Source organism: Silurus meridionalis, chromosome 22, assembly GCF_014805685.1.
Source record: "Silurus meridionalis isolate SWU-2019-XX chromosome 22, ASM1480568v1, whole genome shotgun sequence".
NCBI classification, from domain to species: Eukaryota; Metazoa; Chordata; class Actinopteri; order Siluriformes; family Siluridae; genus Silurus; species Silurus meridionalis.
The window spans coordinates 8,161,048-8,179,585 of record NC_060905.1 but is presented as its reverse complement, the minus strand read 5'-3'; the positions used below and the strand labels follow the sequence as shown (position 1 = coordinate 8,179,585).

At 39.1% G+C, this 18,538-nt stretch overlaps 1 protein-coding gene across 2 annotated transcripts in view; it reads left to right on the top strand.

The window, feature by feature from the left end:
- Positions 1 to 18,172, top strand: part of card11 (caspase recruitment domain family, member 11) — a 35,278-nt gene extending 17,106 nt beyond the window's left edge. The window contains exons 3-24 of one of the 2 annotated variants that reach the window (XM_046834962.1): positions 1,330 to 1,467; positions 1,697 to 2,022; positions 2,191 to 2,370; positions 2,474 to 2,620; positions 3,928 to 4,053; positions 4,166 to 4,366; positions 4,592 to 4,759; positions 4,864 to 4,912; positions 4,998 to 5,083; positions 5,191 to 5,297; positions 5,388 to 5,428; positions 5,512 to 5,635; positions 5,763 to 5,961; positions 6,085 to 6,211; positions 6,797 to 7,037; positions 8,259 to 8,343; positions 8,457 to 8,549; positions 8,653 to 8,773; positions 10,153 to 10,338; positions 13,290 to 13,414; positions 14,053 to 14,168; positions 15,551 to 18,172. In XM_046834962.1, coding sequence (XP_046690918.1) covers positions 1,330 to 1,467; positions 1,697 to 2,022; positions 2,191 to 2,370; positions 2,474 to 2,620; positions 3,928 to 4,053; positions 4,166 to 4,366; positions 4,592 to 4,759; positions 4,864 to 4,912; positions 4,998 to 5,083; positions 5,191 to 5,297; positions 5,388 to 5,428; positions 5,512 to 5,635; positions 5,763 to 5,961; positions 6,085 to 6,211; positions 6,797 to 7,037; positions 8,259 to 8,343; positions 8,457 to 8,549; positions 8,653 to 8,773; positions 10,153 to 10,338; positions 13,290 to 13,414; positions 14,053 to 14,168; positions 15,551 to 15,755 — 3,191 coding nt within the window. In that variant the 3' untranslated portion in view covers positions 15,756 to 18,172. Of the gene's footprint in view, positions 1 to 1,329; positions 1,468 to 1,696; positions 2,023 to 2,190; positions 2,371 to 2,473; positions 2,621 to 3,927; positions 4,054 to 4,165; positions 4,367 to 4,591; positions 4,760 to 4,845; positions 4,913 to 4,997; positions 5,084 to 5,190; positions 5,298 to 5,387; positions 5,429 to 5,511; positions 5,636 to 5,762; positions 5,962 to 6,084; positions 6,212 to 6,796; positions 7,038 to 8,258; positions 8,344 to 8,456; positions 8,550 to 8,652; positions 8,774 to 10,152; positions 10,339 to 13,289; positions 13,415 to 14,052; positions 14,169 to 15,550 lie in introns of both variants that reach the window. The other variant, XM_046834961.1, reaches the window with a different exon arrangement.
- The last annotated feature ends 366 nt before the right edge of the window (positions 18,173 to 18,538 follow it).

Genomic DNA, 18,538 nt, shown 5'->3' with positions numbered 1-18,538 from the left:
GGCAGATGCTTTTATCCAAAGTGGCTGACAAGCGAGGCAGAATACAATTCAAATATCTGGTAGTATTAAAGAAGCTGACAGTGCTGTAGGACTAATCTTCCACCAATCATCCAAATGCAGAATAGATGAAGCAGGAACCGAGAAAGACAAAATCAAACGTGAGGTCGGGACTTAAGTGCAACAAAAATAAAAAAGTATTGCATGCAACTTTTCTTTGCAGCATCCTCTCTGTATACGGACGTTCTGGGAAACGGATTGGGTGCATTGAAACAAATGAAACTTTCACTCGAATGCTCTGTGTGACACGTTTCTCAGCGAGTTGAATACAATTGATATGCATTTTAAAAACTGTACCTATTTGTAACGTTAGCCACTTCAGGCGAAAACAAACACAGACAGGCTTATAAGTCACGTTGTAATGTGGTATGGAAATGTTGTTATTTTCAGAAACAGCCTAAATACTGCCTGTTTTTTAAAAAAGACTCATGTTGCCATACCACATAACCACATGCCTGAGTGTGATTGCCGTGTAGAGTTGTTTTTCGAGCACTAAAGTGTCATGAAACAGTGATATATGTTAGCCTGGTTACATTATGTTGCTGTAGAAGCAGTCACACAGATTTGTGACATTTCCTTGCGCCAGAACATTCGTATATATAAAAAAAAAAAAAGATGTCGCTGCAAAAGAACGCTGGATGCAAACAGATTTTCTGTGAGACTGAGTTTGCTAAGTGCTAGTGCTCAGGACTTTTATTGTTTCAGGATTATGCCTAGGTTGATTGTCTCCCATAAGCCTCTGCACATCAGATAACCTTATCACATGGCATTGATTAACTGATTTTAATTCACAGCTGATTAGAAAGTCACCTTGTACCTCATCTTATGTTTGTTTTCTTTAATGGTTGTTTTGATTATTTTTCCACAGTTCAGATGAATTAATGACAGATGTAAAATTGCTAAAATCATTTAGCATGCAGCACGAAAGCTCGTGTCCATCAACAGAGCCTTCCTTTCAGTTGAATGATTACAGAACTAGACACAATATGCATTTATTCATGTGATCATATATCACTCGTTCATGTAGCATGAACAGGACAGGATCTTTTTCATGCATGCATGTGTTGATCTGTGCTGTCAATCAAAGCATCGTTCTTAAAAAAAGGTCCTTGTGAACCTAGCTGTGATATAAATAGGATGAATAATGCTATATCTCCAGGTCTGAATTTACCCTCACTTACCCTGCTTTAGCATTTTATCCCTTCAAACGCTGTAGTTTTTAAAAAGCTACACAATCACACTCAGTAAGGAGAACTGTGAATTTTTTTTTAGGTCGACTGCTGGACATTCTTCACTCTAAAGGTGAACGAGGCTATCGGGTATTCCTGGAAAGTCTGGAGTTATACTACCCTGACCTGTACAAGATGGTCACAGGCAAAGAACCCACTCGGAGGTGCTCTTCTATCATCGGTAAATCTCCAACTCTGCAAACCGCTCACGGTGTTGTTAAATGATAAATGATCAAAGAAGCCCATTAGCGCAACTCTATTCGGTAGTCCACACATTTTAAACTCTCATTCATTTTAATATTTGAATAATTATTTCCCGATTTTCCTCCAAAATGTTCTTGAGGTGTGTCGGTGTCTTGCAGAGCATGTAAAAAGTGTGTAACTGCTCATGCTCTTCTTTGCATTTATAGTAGAGGAGGGCCCGGAGGGCCTGACCCAGTTCCTAATGAATGAAGTCATGAAGCTGCAACAACAGGCGAAGGCCAGAGATGTGCAGCGTGTAGACATCATGGCCAAGTGCCGCACGCTGGAGGACGAACAGAAGAAGCTTCGGCTGGCCAATCAGGAGCTGCGCACCTTCCAGGAACGCTACAACAAGATAAAGGAGGAGCGGAACAACTGCAACGACGAGCTCATTAAAGTGAAAGATGACAATTACCAGCTGGCCATGCGCTACGCTCAGCTCAGCGAAGAGAAGAACATGGCCGTCATGAGGAGTCGAGACCTGCAGCTAGAGGTCAGAGGGCAGGGACAAAAGATTTTTTTGAAATAAAATCTTAATCCACTCTTAATCTCTATTCTTACACATACTGTATAATAATAATTATGTATGTAATATTGTGTGCCAAAACGCTTTAAGCACAAAAGTGTTCTTCTTTTCTGTTTTCTTGGCATCGCCTTTCAGATTGACCAACTGAAGCACAAACTGAACAAGTTGGAGGAGGAATGCAAAATGGAGAGGAAACAGTCTCTGAAACTAAAGAACGATATAGAAAACCGTCCACGCAAAGAGCAGATCTATGAGCTGGAGCGCGAAAACGAAGTCCTGAAGATCAAACTTCAGGAGCTTCAGTCACTCATACAGGTCAAATGAAGCAACAGTGGTTCTGAAATGTGAAGGGACTATGTCTGGTTATATAAATTCTCTCACTAAAGTTTCTTTTTTTATTATTATTTTCATGGTGCAGCCTGGGCCACTAACAGACTCAGACAAGGCTCTCAGGGACATTCTGGAACATGACCGCCAGGAAGCTCTGGAGGATCGTCAGGAGCTGGTGAATAGACTTTATAACCTGCATGAAGAATTGCGCCAAGCTGAAGAACTCAGGGATAAGGTGAGTCCAGCTACTCGATCTGCTTGCTTTCACATCATTTTTTGTTTATTCCTGTCCAGCTTAGGTCAGCTCGGTGTCAAGATAATTCAGTTTGAACGCAGTGCGATCTGTGCTGGTTATTATTGTGCTTTTTACATCAGCACTGTTGAATCCTTGATTTTGACTGGTCAGAAGGTTGTGAGTTATTTTATTTAATATACATCAGCAGCTCTGAGTCCAGAACTACTGCAAGGCAAATCACAGGTTTCTATAACAATAATAATGTGCTTATTACCAGTAGTATACCAGTTCATAGTTTATACACAGTGACAAAATCTTTTTATTGTTGAAATGTTGAAGCTTTAAGGAGTGACTTTAATCACACTCTTGATGTCACCCAAATGAGAATGGGTTCCTCTTTTGAGTCTGGTTCCTCTCAAGGTTTCTTCCTCATAACATCTAATGGAGTTTTTCCTTGACACAGTCGCCATGGCAGCTTTATCATGGATAAATGCACACCATTCACCTTATCTCTTAAAGTTCTGTAAAGCTGCTTTGAGACAAAGTCTGTTGTGAAAAGCGCTATAGAAATAAACTTGACTTGACTTGTCAAAGAATGTTTAAACTGCTGAAAAGTGATAAGAGGAGCTTGCATTGTTTCAAACGTTACTGTAAACCGATAAAGAAAAAGACATGTCATTCCTTAATTATTTGCTGTAACTTGGCAGAGTAATAAAACACACTCACATGCAGTTATTAGAAAATATTTGCTTTGCTGCGGTTTGCATAATGATGCATTCGACCATTATGTATTTATTATCTTATATGTTGTTTTATGCTTTTCAAAACTTTTCCTGAGCGTGTCCTGAGCACGATATGATCCCAGCACCGCATTAGATAATTGGCTAAACATTTTCAATCAGGCCGAAACCAGTTCCTTTTGTCGCAATAGAACACGACCTGATAACGCTGACTGCTCTGTGAAGTCAGTCTTTCAATGTGCTGCATTTTTAATTAGCAGTGGTTTCGACCTGCCATGCAAAAAAAAAAAGTGTTAAAATTCTGCCAACGACAGGAACTTGTCTCAGACTAAAATAGCGCTGAGCTCTTCTCACATTCTGTCTCAATTCTTTTTTTTTTTTTTTTAAGCCTGACAAAGAAAGATGAAAGTGTAAGTTTTTTAGCGCGATGCCACTTGAGACCCAGAGTTTCTAGTCTGGAGGTGCCTTAGAGCTTTGCTGCGCTCTGTATTCTATTAATCTCATTTGTGCATGTCTTTTTTTTTGCCTCGGGTCACTGAGATTAGAAATGTTTGCTTTCATCCGTAGTACCTTGAGGAGAAGGAGGACCTTGAGCTGAAGTGTTCTACTCTGGTCAAAGATTGCGAGATGTATAAGAACCGTATAAACACCATCATGTTCCAGCTGGAGGAAGTGGAACGTGAGCGGGACCAGGTTGGACACAATGATACCTTTTGGATAATGCCAAATTCTGAATGTTATTACACAATGCTATTAATGGTGTGTATTATAGAAACAAAAACAATAACTGTTGTATGTCTGATAGGCTTTTCGAGCTCGAGACGAAGCCCAGAACCAGGTGTCTCAGTGTCTGATTGACAAAGACAAGTACCGTAAGCAGATCCGGGAGCTGGAGGAGAGGAGCGATGAGCTCCACATCGAGATAATGCGTAAAGAAGCTAGGATTGTCACATTAGAGTCAAGAATAAGGCGCCTCTCCAAAGACCAATGCCTGGATCTTACCCAGGTGTGGAGGGTTTACTGATTTTTATGACAACAGAAAGCCATTTGTTATGCAGACAGGCACTAGTTAATGGACCCAGTTGTATATTATCTTTAACAAAAATGTTATTTTGCCTATTGTTCTATGTTCTGGTGTGTAAAAGGGAGCAATAGTCTACATTCTTCCACCCAAAATCACTGTATAAGTGAGAGTATGATGCGACTTTGTGTTCTACCATTTCCTTTATAGAGTTTACCTCGAGATATACCAATGACCAAGCTTCTGCTCAGTGAACCTGTAGACAACAAGATGGAAGGGCCATCTGAGGACTCTGGTGAGGAGACATCAGAGGACTTCTTTTCCCCACCAATCACTGATGTCCAAACAAAGATTAAACGGCGACCAAATCTCAAAGGGGTAAGCCTGGCTGAAATTAAACTTTTATTGATTTTTGCTTTTTAAAGTACATATTTCTGGACCAGAATGTTGTGCTTTTGACACAGTTCCCCTACCCTCCTCAGACAAGAGCAAAATCGCCAATCTCACCACCCAAATTGTTGGACTTCCAAGGTAAATATATTTTTTGGTATATGACAGCCTGTGCATGTCAGAGTGAGTGGCACAGACCACACTGACTTTTTCTGCCTATATACAGCTATGCATCACACCAATGGGGAGATCTCGGATGCCGTAAGCCCAGATGCTCACCCCATGATGGTAAACCCACTTTTTGGCACACAAGTAAGTGAATGGACGTTCTTATTGAATTCGGTTTCAGTGTTTCTTTACTTTTTAATTAGTGTTTTTATTTGTCTAATATATTTCTTTTTGGTTCTTGTTGCCTGCAGGCTCGTAGCAGAAACCACAGCATCATGTCCACAACAGCTGAGCCTCCAGAGAAGGCCTCCATCCTCAGGAGGACTAAAGAAGGAGACCACGAATTTCTGCCACGATGGTATTCAAGAGTACAGTATTGTACTTTCCTGAGCACAGATTTTAAGCATGACGCAAAGAAATGCAATTGAACCTCTTTGTTTTGTTTCAGCCTTGACACAGTTGACTCTGATGGAGACGGTGTAGACATAGGTAAAAACATGACTAATTTTATATAATTAAAAATCATTTTTCCTCAGTAACATCTCCTTTGCCCCTCTTTTACTTTGCCATAGATGATGGAGATACATACGGCCCACCCTCCATCCACTCTTCGTCATCCTCCCATCAGTCAGAGGGTATGGACTCTTACGATCTGGAGCAGGTCAACAACATCTTCAGAAAATTTTCACTAGAGAGGTACTTTTATCGAGTCAATGCCAATTTTCCTCTGCTAGCAATTTGGTCATAGATTATAATTATGTACCCATTTGTAATTTCTTGAATGTGTGTGTTTTAATGTGTGTTTATTCTTTCCTCACTCCAGACCATTTCGTCCATCTCTAACATCGTGTGCTCGTCCTACCACTTTGCCCCCAGTGCAGGAGCTTTCTCTCATAGGAGACTCTCTCCTGGAAGACATTACTCTGGTGGGAGGCAACGACAGTGGCATATTCGTTTCCTCTGTTATTCCTGGTTCCAATGCTGAAATGGCTGGCTTAAGAATGGGACATCACCTCTTATGGGTGACTCAGCTCTGTCTTAGCTTTTATTCAAATTACTTAAGCAGGCTTTTACCTTACTTTACATTGTTTTCCAGTTTTAAATTAAAAGACTTCATGAGCGTTTTGTGTTTTATTTTCTCCTAGTTAAACGGCTGTATCCGGGGAGAAAGCCAGAGCGTATCTTTGGATACATGCACTCAGGAAGAGGCTCACTGGACACTCCAGAGGTGCACTGGCCCTGTCCAGCTTCATTACAGAAGTAACTTTGAGGGTGAGAATAGATGCTTGTTTTCTGTTTTTTTGTGGAGATTTGTGTGCACAAAGGCATGAGTAAAAAGTATAGGTAGTGATGTAGGGTGAGAAGTCTTGGGGCTAAGTTCTTAACATCTTCTGCTCCAATCTATTTAAACCGTATCTTCATGGAGATAGATTTGTGCACAGGGGCATTGTCATGCTGGAACAGGTTTGGGTCTCCTAGTTCAAATAAAGGAAAAATGTCATTCTATTACATTCACAGCAAATTGTGTGCATCCAACTTAATTGTAACAGTTTGTAGAAGAACCACATATACCATAGCTGGGAAAGTCAGGTCAATACTTTTTTCCATATAGCGTATGTATATATGGAGGATCCATCCATCCATTAGCTGATGTGAATGTAAAACTAGTGCTCACTATTGAAATCCTCACAGTAGTTCATTTACCTCCCACAGGAATTAGGGGTCACTGGCATTTTTGCTCTGTGTTATTATTTGTATGATCACAGCCTTAAAGGCACATGGAGCAACAGAGCAGAAGTATTTATTTTTTATATGTTTGCTGTATGTGGGTGTGACTACATCTGCTCCGCTCTCCAGGTTATCGGCGTCTGCAGAAGGACATAGAGGAGGGCCGAGCAGTGTCAGGCGACTCTTTCTATATCCGAGCCAACCTGAACATCTCGGGCCAGTCAGACAGCTGCTCACTGAGCGTACATTGTGACGAGGTGCTCCACGTTTTGGATACACGGTACCATGGCAAGTGCGAGTGGCTGTGTGCACGTGTAGACCCGTATACTGACAAGGACCTGGATAAAGGCACCATCCCCAGCTACAGCAGGTCAGGACCCACTTCTGCAGGCTGTCTTGTCTGTCTCAGAATGATAAATAGTGTGATTTCTCTATTGAAAATATACAAAAACAATTACAAGCAAGATACATTTCAAACATTACATTAGTAATCGGAGAGTAGGAAGGTAGCAAAGATTGTCCAAAGTGTTTGATCTTTTCCTTGTTTAAACCATTTCCATGTAAACATGGATAAAGATCATTTTGTGGTAAGGTTTGTCATTCCAGCTAACAAAACCGTATAGTAGAAATCTTTATAACTCAGCAAGGCCTACAGTTTAAAATTTTAAATTTTACATCACAATTGTGTGCAAACACAGTTAGACGTGTTATTCTGTAAGGTCAAATACCTTGTGTTTTTTATAACTTTGACCTTTTTTATTAAGCAATCTCTGGATCTCATTCATAATTAAAAACGGTTAAAAGATCATGAGACAATTAGAAACACAATGTTATTTCCTACCATGTAAAATATCAATTCTCTGTATATAAAAGCTGTAGTTTGTAAACCTGAAATTTTATTCTGAATCATTTCAGTCTTTACTAATTACAGTAGAATGTTCTGTATGTATTTTAGGCATATAAAGCATGTTGCTAGTGAATTCTTGATGCTGTCTGCTATGAGTGCGTTGATGTTTGATATAATATGAGCTTTCTGCTTTTGAAGACTTTCTAATTTTTTATTTATTTTTTTAACTCAAACTGAGAATTACTTAGAACCTGTTTTGTACCATGAGAGGTTTTGTTCCTCTGATTTAACATATGTAGAACATTTACAGCTCCAATCCTCCGATCGCCAGAGTATAAATTGAATATAGATATTGATTGGTCAATGCTGCATTGCATTTTTGTATTTATTCTAGAGGGTGTTTGTCTGCTTTATAGATCTTATGCAAGTTTTTCTCTGAATTTAGAAGCATTACACTAAAAAAAAAAACAATGTGAAATAAAATCATTTGACCCCCCTCACCAGGTGAATGTGAATGTAACCATAATGCCAGGTTGAACCTTGTAACAGTGAGGTCCTGTTTTGCATTCCTTACTGAGCAGAAAAAGCTACATAATATAGGGAATTTAACAAAGGTTTTTAAAAATGATGAAATAGTTCAGCTGGATGTTCATTGTGAAGTACAAAACAAACCTGAGAGTGTTTGTATGTGGTGAATGTGACTGTTTGTTGCGATGTGAACTTACCGTCCTTCCTCCCCCTCAGGGCCCAGCAGCTCCTCCTGGTGAAGATCCAGAAGCTGATGTGTCGTGGCAGCCGAGAAGAGACAGATAGTCTGAGGGGACTCAGGGTTAGCCAATGGCTTAGTTTATGTGCAGTGTTTTTTTTGGCAAAAACAGAACAGAACAAAGCGCAGCTAGGCGTGAATCCCAATACAATTGTGTTTCTCCTTTTTGTCCTCAGAATACGTTGCAGCCTGAGGAATCTGCTCTGTCGGACCCTAAGAGCAGTCCACGCCTGTCCAGAGCCAGCATCTTCATCTGTCAGATCCTGCAGGTAAATGAGTGCCCCTGGCCTGACTTAGACAGGATGAGAGAGTAGGTCTGAGTAAAGATGATGGCTGTGTGCTGCAGAGATTGATAGAGATTCTTGGTGTCAGTTTGTCAGCAGGGCAGATAACAAGTACAAGAGGATGGACAGCAACGATCGCGTACGCATCCTCAACGCCGGCAATCTGTCATATCTTCCCAAACCAGGCTTTGAAACCATGAAGCCTGAGGGTAAGCATGACAGATTCAGTCTGCTTTGTTTCATTCTCACCCATGGGTCTGAAGGCTCATATAATAGCTTTATGATCTATAGCTTCCACTATTTATAAACTTTTTTCTGCTTAGAGTACTGTACATCATTTAGAATTTGCCATCAATTTCTGCTGAGCTTCAAGCTGATGGGTTGCCAAAGACACGTCACTGCAAAATGTCAACATGGATAATAATGAACGAAAAGCATGTTAGCTTTATGCAAATGTGATAATGATAACTGGTCCTCATTAAATTTCTTTAATGATTTTTAGTTCCACTTTATACCGTGTCTCTAAATCATGTATACCAGACTATAAATACCTATAGCTGTGAGTATAATGTATACTGAAATTGTATAATTTTTTTATTATACAAATGACTTTCTTCTCTCTTTTAAATACACATGGGGAAATTTAAGTATGCTGTTGTGCTCTCTCTAGTGTTCTGCATTGTTTAAAGATTCATAAGCACACTCTTGATTTCACCCAAATGAGGATGGGTTCCCCTTTTGAGTCTGGTTTCTCTCAAGGTTTCTTCCTCATAACATCTAAGGGAGTTTTTGTTAGCCACAGTCACCATTGCTGCTCATCAGGGATAAATACACACTGTTTACCTTAACTGTTAATTTCTGTAAAGCTGTAAATAAACTGTAAATAAACTTGACTTGTTGGTTCATGTAGGTACAGAAGGCTACCTTGACAGCATAATTTAATGTACAACAAACCTGGAAATGATTTAGAACTTGCTTAAGGAAATTTTTAGCAAGTGTATAATAGTACACTTTTTAGACACCCCTGTGTTTTATAGAACTCCTGTTTACTTGCACCAACTTGTCAGTCTGCTCTTAAAGGTAAATATGGCGGAATACGGTAAGCGGGCAGCGCAGCTATATAATTTAATCTGCAATAAAATATTGATAGTAATGTACACCATTTTTAGACACCTGGCCATCACGGTCTTCATGAAAACACAATCATGCACAAAGTGAGCTTTATTAAGGCATGGTTCGCTCTCGTAGCGTAATGAACACAAATCCTCACAGCCATGCTCGAAAAGGTAACGGAAGGCATTTCCAGAAGAGTGGAGGTTATTATTATTATCAGAAGGCAGAATAAATCTGTGATTGGATTATTCATCAAGCACATAAACATTTACAATAAACAGTACACATTTGGATTATTTTGAGAGCCATGTTTGGGAATGTTATGTTTATTTCAACCTTACATAATTGGCATCCAGCTGTCCTGCAGCTAACAACATTAACTAGACCACAGTTATATTGTGGATAAGCTGAAAATGTGTTTTTTTCTTTTTTTTCTACAAATCCTGCTATATAAAGAGTGTGTATCATCCTTTAGATTCATCAGACTCAGAGAATGATCTGAACAAGAGCGATCTAAGCCTGATCCCGTACAGTCCGGTGACGCCACATCACTGCCCTCGCAAACGACCCGTGCTCTTCTCTCCCAACATCCTGGCCAAAACCATCATCCAGAAGTTCCTCAACTCAGGAGGAGCAATGGAGTTCAACATCTGCAAGCCAGGTAAGCAATAGTTAACAGTGTGAGACTGATATATGAAATACAAGATCTATTCTTACAAGGTGGGAGGTGGTAGCTTCAGTGGTAAGATGCCATTCCTGGGGCCCCTAAGCAAGGCCCTCAACCCCATATCTGCTAGTTGTATCTTCTTCTTCTTCTTCTTCTTCTTCGGCTTCTCCCATTAGGGGTCGCCACAGTGGATCATCCGTCTCCATACCCCCCCTGTCCTCTACATCTGCCTCTTTAAACCCAACTACCTGCATGTCTTCCCTGACCACATCCATAAACCTCTTATTTGGTCTTCCTCTTTTCCTCCTTCCTGGTGGCTCCATCCTCAGCATTTTCCTACCGATATACCCCATGTCCCTCCTCTGCACATGTCCGAACCATCTCAATCCTGAATAAGGGTGTCTGCCCAATTCCCTAATGTAAATAGAAGGTAAATCTTTAACATATATAAACGTTTTTTATCACTTGCATAGACACATGCATCTTCCTTTTGTTTATATGCAGCAACTATGTAAAAGGCAAAAACACAAAAATTGTACAGTGAATGACTGGAAGAAAATTGTGACATTTTTGACTCTAACAGAAGAAATGATTTAACATGGAGAACAGGTGAAAAGATGTTAGATGTCGATTGACTTTGACCAACAAAGCATATAAATGTACAGATGTTAAACCTTTATTTTTATTGTAAAATTCTCAAATAGCATGAATAACAGCTTTACACATTCTTGGCTCCAAACATTCAGCTGAAATAATTAATCTGGTTGGATGTTTCTTTCTGACCTTCCTTAATATAGAACACTGCAGTCGACTGTTTGCTTTCCAAATAATGCCTACAGAGCTCGGACATACAAATCGGTTCATTGTCTTGTTGTATAGCGAAATGAATTCCAATTAGCCACAGTCCAGACTGAATTAGATGGTGGGGTGGGTGTTCTGCATGTTAAATCATTTCTTCTGTAAGAGCCAAAAGTGTCAGATTTGGACTCATCTGTCCACAGAACTTTCATTCACTGTCCATTATTTGAGTGTTACCCTAGTTTATTGCATAGAAACAAAAGGAACATGTACAGTATGTGTCTATGCAAGTGATAAAATACTAGGTGAATTTTGACAGACACTGTATTAATAATTCTGTCTCAGTGAGTCCGTACTAATACATCCAAATAAAGTAGCTGATTTCAATGGAAATGAATGTGGGTTTTTGTATTGATATGTTATTTATATATGGAATATGTATGTGCTAAAGAAAACATGATCCGTTACAGTGAGTTTTGAAAATAATGCAAATGATGTGCAGACAGGATATTCTCATACATTTGCATTTTGAGCATGTAAGAAACATTTAGTCTCAGCCGTATATTGTTTGTCAGCGGTCCCCAACCTGTTTTGCGCCACGGAACGGTTTAATGTCAGACAATATTTTCACGGACCGGCCTTAAAGGTGTGGCGGATAAATACAACAAAATAAAGTGATGAGACCGGCATGGTATTTTCTAAATAATATAATAAACGTGAATCCACTGTGTTGTTCATTGTGCTAGCTTGGGGGGGTTTCAGTTTAGCAGTAATGTATTATGTGTTAGCGGTCGGAGTAGCCCCTTTAAGAAGGAAGTGGATGAAGGTAAGACATGTGACCAAGGCATCTTGACATGCATCAAGAGTGTCATAGACAGATATAAATAAATCATCGTTCAGAATGTGATGATAAATAAAACGAAAATAATGTAAGTTATGTATTCTTTCTGTGCGGGCCAGTACCAATTGATCCACGAACCGGTGCCAGTCTGCGGCCCGGGGGTTGGGGACCACTGTTGTATGTTAAAGAGGCAATTCAAATGTATATTTTCTGAAAAAGAAAAACAGGTTTTCAGGATTTCAGGTATTTCTAAATCATTATAAAACATGAATCAACACAGAAAAGTTCTGCTTTTACAATGTAACATTTAATTCAGATGTGAATGCAATCCTCAGCAATTTTTTATTTTATTTGTTAGTTACAGGAAAATTGAAAGCTTTTTCCATTCTATATGACTCCACCATATAATGCAATCAAAACGAAATCATATCACAAATGATTGATGAGTCACCTGTTCTGAATTAGACAAACATATAGGCCAAAACAGTCTCTGAACTCCTGATATTAAAAACCCATGCATCATTCTCGCTATGTTTATGTGACAGATCGTCCTTTAATGCGTAAGACATTCATGCTGAAATCAGCAGTTCAACCACACGCTGAGGTCACAGGGCATCAGGATTTGAAAATTCAGCAATTAAAACAGTACACAAGAAGTGGACAGGTTTTTCTCGCTAGATATAATATTTTAAAGCAACATCTTTCAATTACATGGTGTGTAAAAATTAAGACTATACAAAAAATTATTTTGTAAAATGTAATGGATTTAAACTGGATATACAATTAGCCGTTTTATTTGTTATAATGTATGTTACAGCATACTGAAATGTTTTGCTTCTGAAAATAGTTTGTTAAGTAAATGGGGTCAGAGCACAGGGTCAGCCATGATACAGAGCCACTGGGGTGGATACAGTGGATAGAGCACAACAGTGGCAGATTGTAGGTGCTGGGGATCTTCTGAAGAGATATGCCTTGTTATAAGTAAACATACATGTTGGAACAGATGAGGTGTAATTACAGGCGTATTATAATTGTGATAACATGATCTTACATGTTTTAATGGGTTCCCTTTGAGTCTGGTTCCTCTCAAGTTTTTATCCATATTTTCTCTGGAAGCTACAAGAGAACTGAGCTTCCGGCTACTGTTTGGGAATGGACTTGGGAATTAAAGATAAACTTATAGGCATAAATGTATTAATTAAAAACGTACATTCTCAATCTATGTATTTGAATTGAACTAATATCTTCCCTGTCCACATATTGAACATTTTCTTGTGCACTGAATTTGTATTTTACATCCTTTTAGACATCCTGACGAAAGAAGAGTTCCTCATGAAGCAGAAGATAGAGCCTATCATCTTTTCAAAGGAAAGGCAGGCGAGCACGTACGAGTGCATCACCCCCGAGAACATCGAAGCCGTTGCCTTTAAGGTATATAAAGGACTCTTTGACTTTAAGTTTGATTAGTACAGTGATGGATTTATTTATTTATTATTTTTTGTACCGCCATTTCTTTGTCACAATGCGTCTCGTTTGAAAGAGATGTCCCCTTGTATGAGCTGTGTCATTTTTCATACGGATCGCTCACTGACCCGAAGCTCTTGGGTGACAATTGCACTGACACTCTGACATCTAATTCATAGAGATCTGCTCTGATCCTCCACTTGTATTCACACAGAGGGCTGGAGAGCAGTGTAGAGCTTAAGCAAGAAATTGGTTTGGTTGGCTGTGAAAGAAGTGATACTCTGGGGCTTGGCCTTCCCCTGAGACCAGCGAGAGGGAGAGAGCTCCTTGGGGTTTTGTCAGGTGGTCAGAGGCTTCGTTTTCATGCTTCAGTTATTAACCTGTCAGGAGATGCATGAAGCTGTGTGGAAAAAAAAAAGAACGGCACAACACGAGTTGGGAAACAAAACCTTAATCACGGTTGAACACCCAAAATTCAGAAAACAAGCAAACTGCATGTCTACGCTGCTGGAATCTGTACAATTCTTGCGTTCTTTTTATTTTTATAGCTAAAGCTGCACATTGACTGCGTTCATTGTTCTAACACTGCTAATGTTCTGTCGCAGAGTAAACACTGTCTCCTGGAAGCAGATCTGAGCTGCGCTAAAGAATTGCTCAGGAGAGAAATCTACCCCATCGTTATCTTCATCAAAATCTGTGAGAGGAACATCAAGAAATTAAAGTAAGCATCTTGCCTAAAAAATAAATACCCCAAAGCCTTAAAATCAGACTTTCAGTAAACAAGTAGGCATCAACTGACTTTTTGTCTTTAATCCTGTTGTTTTTTCAACGTTTTTGTGTATGGCTAAATTCTGAAGAAAAAAAAAACCCAAACAGGCAAAACCCACTATAAAGGAACGAAAAATATGCTCAATATTACACCATGGAAGTGTTTGTTTTTACGTGCCATGAGTGTGTTATTGCAGATATCAGGTTCAGTAAGGAATTTTAACAAATGAACAAATTCGTTGGTATAAACAAGCTCTATGCCTACAGAACCTTCCCTAGCTAAGTGTGATCTTGTTCAAGTTGCTATTAGCTACAAATCAGCAGGTATATGATTTACTTAGTGATGGTGGAATGGATCATTTGTTTGATATATAACCCTAACCTGGATTTTAGAGATATACATGTAGTATTTTAGTACAAAATATCTTAGACTATGGAAAAGGGTTTTCCCAAGCTGAAGTACAGAAATTTTACTTAATTATTACTATAATTATTATTAAACCTCCTCATAGTTTCTCAAACAGACCAAATTGGAAAAATCCAGACATGATGTTCAAGTGAATATATCCAGGATATCCAACAGCTATAAGCATGTGAATTCCAGTGCTCCACAACATCATATATAGAGAAACACACATCGCTAATTTCATCAACTGTATTAGTACAATTTATCAATTATACACAATAGGTCCAAAGGTTTGTGGTCTCCTGGCCATTACACCTACATGCGATTCTTCCCTTGAATGTTTTTACGAAATTAAAAGCCACAACTGTATAGAAACATTTTACCCCTCAATTCTGTTTATGACAAAGCTCCTATACAGAATAACTAAGTATCCTGCACAGAATCATGATTTTACCCACACAGAACACCTTTGGGATGAACTGAAACACTTACTGCACCCCACTGACCTCCTCAACCAACATCAATTCCTGATCTCTCTAATGCTTTTGTTGCTGACTGATGAGAAATCTCTAAAGCCATGCTCCCAAATCTAGTGGAATGCCTTCCCGGTAGAGTGAAGTTTATTATAACAGCAAAGAGCAGACATATAAATTGCAATGATTTTTGGAAGGTTGTAATGTGTCCACAAGCCTGTAACGTGGCTAAATTTATCTCGCTTGTCCAAACCCAATTAATTACATTTTACAGACCTGGCAACTTGGTCTCAGTGAACGACTTAATGAGCAACACTTGATACTGACTGAATTATTGTAGTTCACCATGAGTGCAAATGTGTACGTGCTGCAGCTTCCTGCCTTCATTTTACACACAAAAGAAGCAGCATTTCTCCTGTTTGAGGAATGTGACTAATGGTCCTGAACCTTTTGCAGGAGGCTGCCGTTGAAGGTGGACTCGGAGGAGGATTTCCTCAAGATGTGTCGCGCTAAGGAGAAAGAGCTGGAAGCCTTGCCATGTCTCTATGCCACCGTGGAGCCTGACTCATGGAGCGGAGTGGAAGATCTCCTCAGGCTCATTAAGGACAAGATCTTGGAGGAGCAGAGGAAAACCGTTTGGGTGGAGCAGGACCTGCTGTAGAACACCTGACCGTGAGAACAGAATGAGAGCCACAGATGCCGACAGAAAGACACACAGTGACAGCGTAGGTTACACTGATCTCTGACACTCTGTCAGAGTTTGTGGTGCAGCTGGAATGTATTCGCAAAGCCACTGCAATGCAAAGAGGAAGTGATGCAGAGGTATGTGGTTCCTGTGCAGTGATAAAAGAAAACGCGCCTAGAAGGATGGCCTTTTCTGATAACAGTCAGCCAGAGATGGAAGCAGCCTCTTTTCACCGTACATCATTCATCCTCCAAATGTGCTGCTGTGGTCAATAAAACATTATTTTGCTCACGTTCTATGTATAATACCCAATAAGGCACGGTCCACTGCGTTTCCTTGGATTCCCTCCACTACCCCTTTCCCTCGCAAATGTTCGTTGCAGTTCTCATTTATCATACTGAGTGACCACAAACAAGATGAATGTTGATAATCCAAAAAACGAATTCGATGCCCTTATCATTGCGTCGCTTAAATGATAGACCAGCGCTCTGATTTATTTCACTCCATCTTCGTGTTGTCGGTTTATTTATTTTATAGCCAACATGCACTGTGTTTTTTTATTATTATTTTTTAAACCGAAAGGCTGCGTCGTTCCCTCTTCTGTAGTGTGCACAGAAGATGTGTAGGTGGATGACTTCTCTTTGCTTGTTATAGGATCTATGCATACTGTAGGTGTATGTGTATGCTGTATAGTGAATTGGGCATCGAAAAAAAAGCATGCAGCATTAAGTTGACCGAACAATTGTCTCAGTGGTATGAATATTATGATGTTTCTTTTAGAGGTCAAACTTTTAGCTCTAAAACACTTTAACAAGTTATTTGTAGGAAAAAGGAAAATGGAAGAAACCAAAAAGTTTTTGGACTGTTTGCCTCGGAAGGCCGAACGTTCTCACTACGGTGAATAAAAGGGGTGTTGCACTGTTGGACCAAGCTTTCATATTAGTCAAACTTGTGCATAATTGTGTAATTGCATAATAATGAAGTGTCGCTACCAATTATGTTGATGGCAAGACACTACAGGTACTTACATCAATTACGGATACATCTAAAACATGTTTTCTCTTAAACTGTAGCCTTAGAAATATCAAAAATGTATCCATATTGTTCAAAATGAGCAAAATAAAGAGAAAGCTTAAGCTTGTTTCGTGTAATAAGTCAGTTAATGTGCCGTTATAACATACGTCTAAGATTTTCTTTTATAAACCGTTTATAAAAGCTCTAAACCGTTACAAAAAAACCCTTTCTAAACATCATTTGGAGATTTTGTACAGTCAGCCAACTCTTTTGTTATATTTTTCTTTTTTTTTTTTTACGTGATGTTTATATCTTCCCCTCATTTTTGAAGGAATAAAGAAAGGAAATTCCCCAAAATGCACACTGCTGTTGGAATGGTGTACAAAATTATGCCATTTGAAGGCATTTTATTTTCTTGTTGAAACAGTAAGGAAATGATTTTCCAAGTCTCACGCTTAAGAGCATCTTCACAGTGAAATTTAAATCCTAACAGCATCAAAAAGCTCGATTTATGTTTTATCAAACATGCAAATGTATGCATATTTAATTATGCAAAAGCTCACTTGCATAAATTGATGTACTTTTTTCATTACACAAATATACTGGGAAGCAATCAGCTGGCAAATGCTGAATGCGATATCTATTGTTTTTTTTTTTTGTTGGTTTTGTTTTTGCCTGTAGTGTCTTGCCTTTACATAAATGTTTTTGTGTTTCAACTATATTTATTACAAGTACAGTCAAAATGTTCAGTTTAATACAGTAGCAACTGTTTGTATAAACCGATTGTATTAATTTTTTTCGTTTGTTTTCCGGTCTCCTTGAGCAGCGTATAACTGTACGTTTTGTTGTACATTAAACGTGTTTTGAAAGCCCTATTTCCTGTAATGCCACTGGAGCTGTTGCTTTCTCAACAAGTCTAGTGCTTGTTTCAGCCTGTTTCCTCACTAATTCCTCTGAAGCTTTGCCAATTTCCACTTTTGCAAACTATAAACAGATTGAAACGAGGCATTTAAAAAAAAAACAGACAAGAAATCCTTAAACCTGTCACGAGTCAAGCAGTGGAAATTTCAGTTGATTGGTGTCTGCGATTGACAGGTCTGTACCATGTGTGGTGGCGGTGGTTCCTCTCAGAGCAGCGTCACTGAAGACGACAGCTCTTACGGTAAAACTTGAGTTTCCACTGCGACTGGAAATATCACTCTGTAAACACTCCTGGATCTCCTGATTTACAAAAACACACAGGCACGCACTTGAGACTTGTCATCTTTTCTCCTGGTTTTACACTGAAAATGATTCATGAGTGTGTTCGAGTGCTTTGACTCGCTGGTGCCTGGTAATGTGTACCTGAGAGAGAAAGTAAACGAATCATCCTGTGTCGCTGCATGAGTTCTTTTTTTTAATTTTACTGTGTGTTTTGCATAGTGGAAAGTCCTGTTTACTCTGGTAAATAGTCAGCATGATTATGTCGTTGCCCTAAACACAAACCATACAAGGAAAGGAGGACGGCAGAGGTGTGAATATCGAGCTTGCACAACTGCACACATGCCTGACTTCGCATTGCAAGATATTCAAATGTAAAGTTTCTCAGGGTAGCTGCAAAACTATCAACTATTAATCTGCACTAAATTGAACTTAATGACTTTAGAAATGTCACAAACAATTTATCTTATTAGCATCCGGTTCGAGACTTCTTCAACCTCTAATTAGCAGAATTCACATTTCCAGAAAGAATAATATGATTTCAT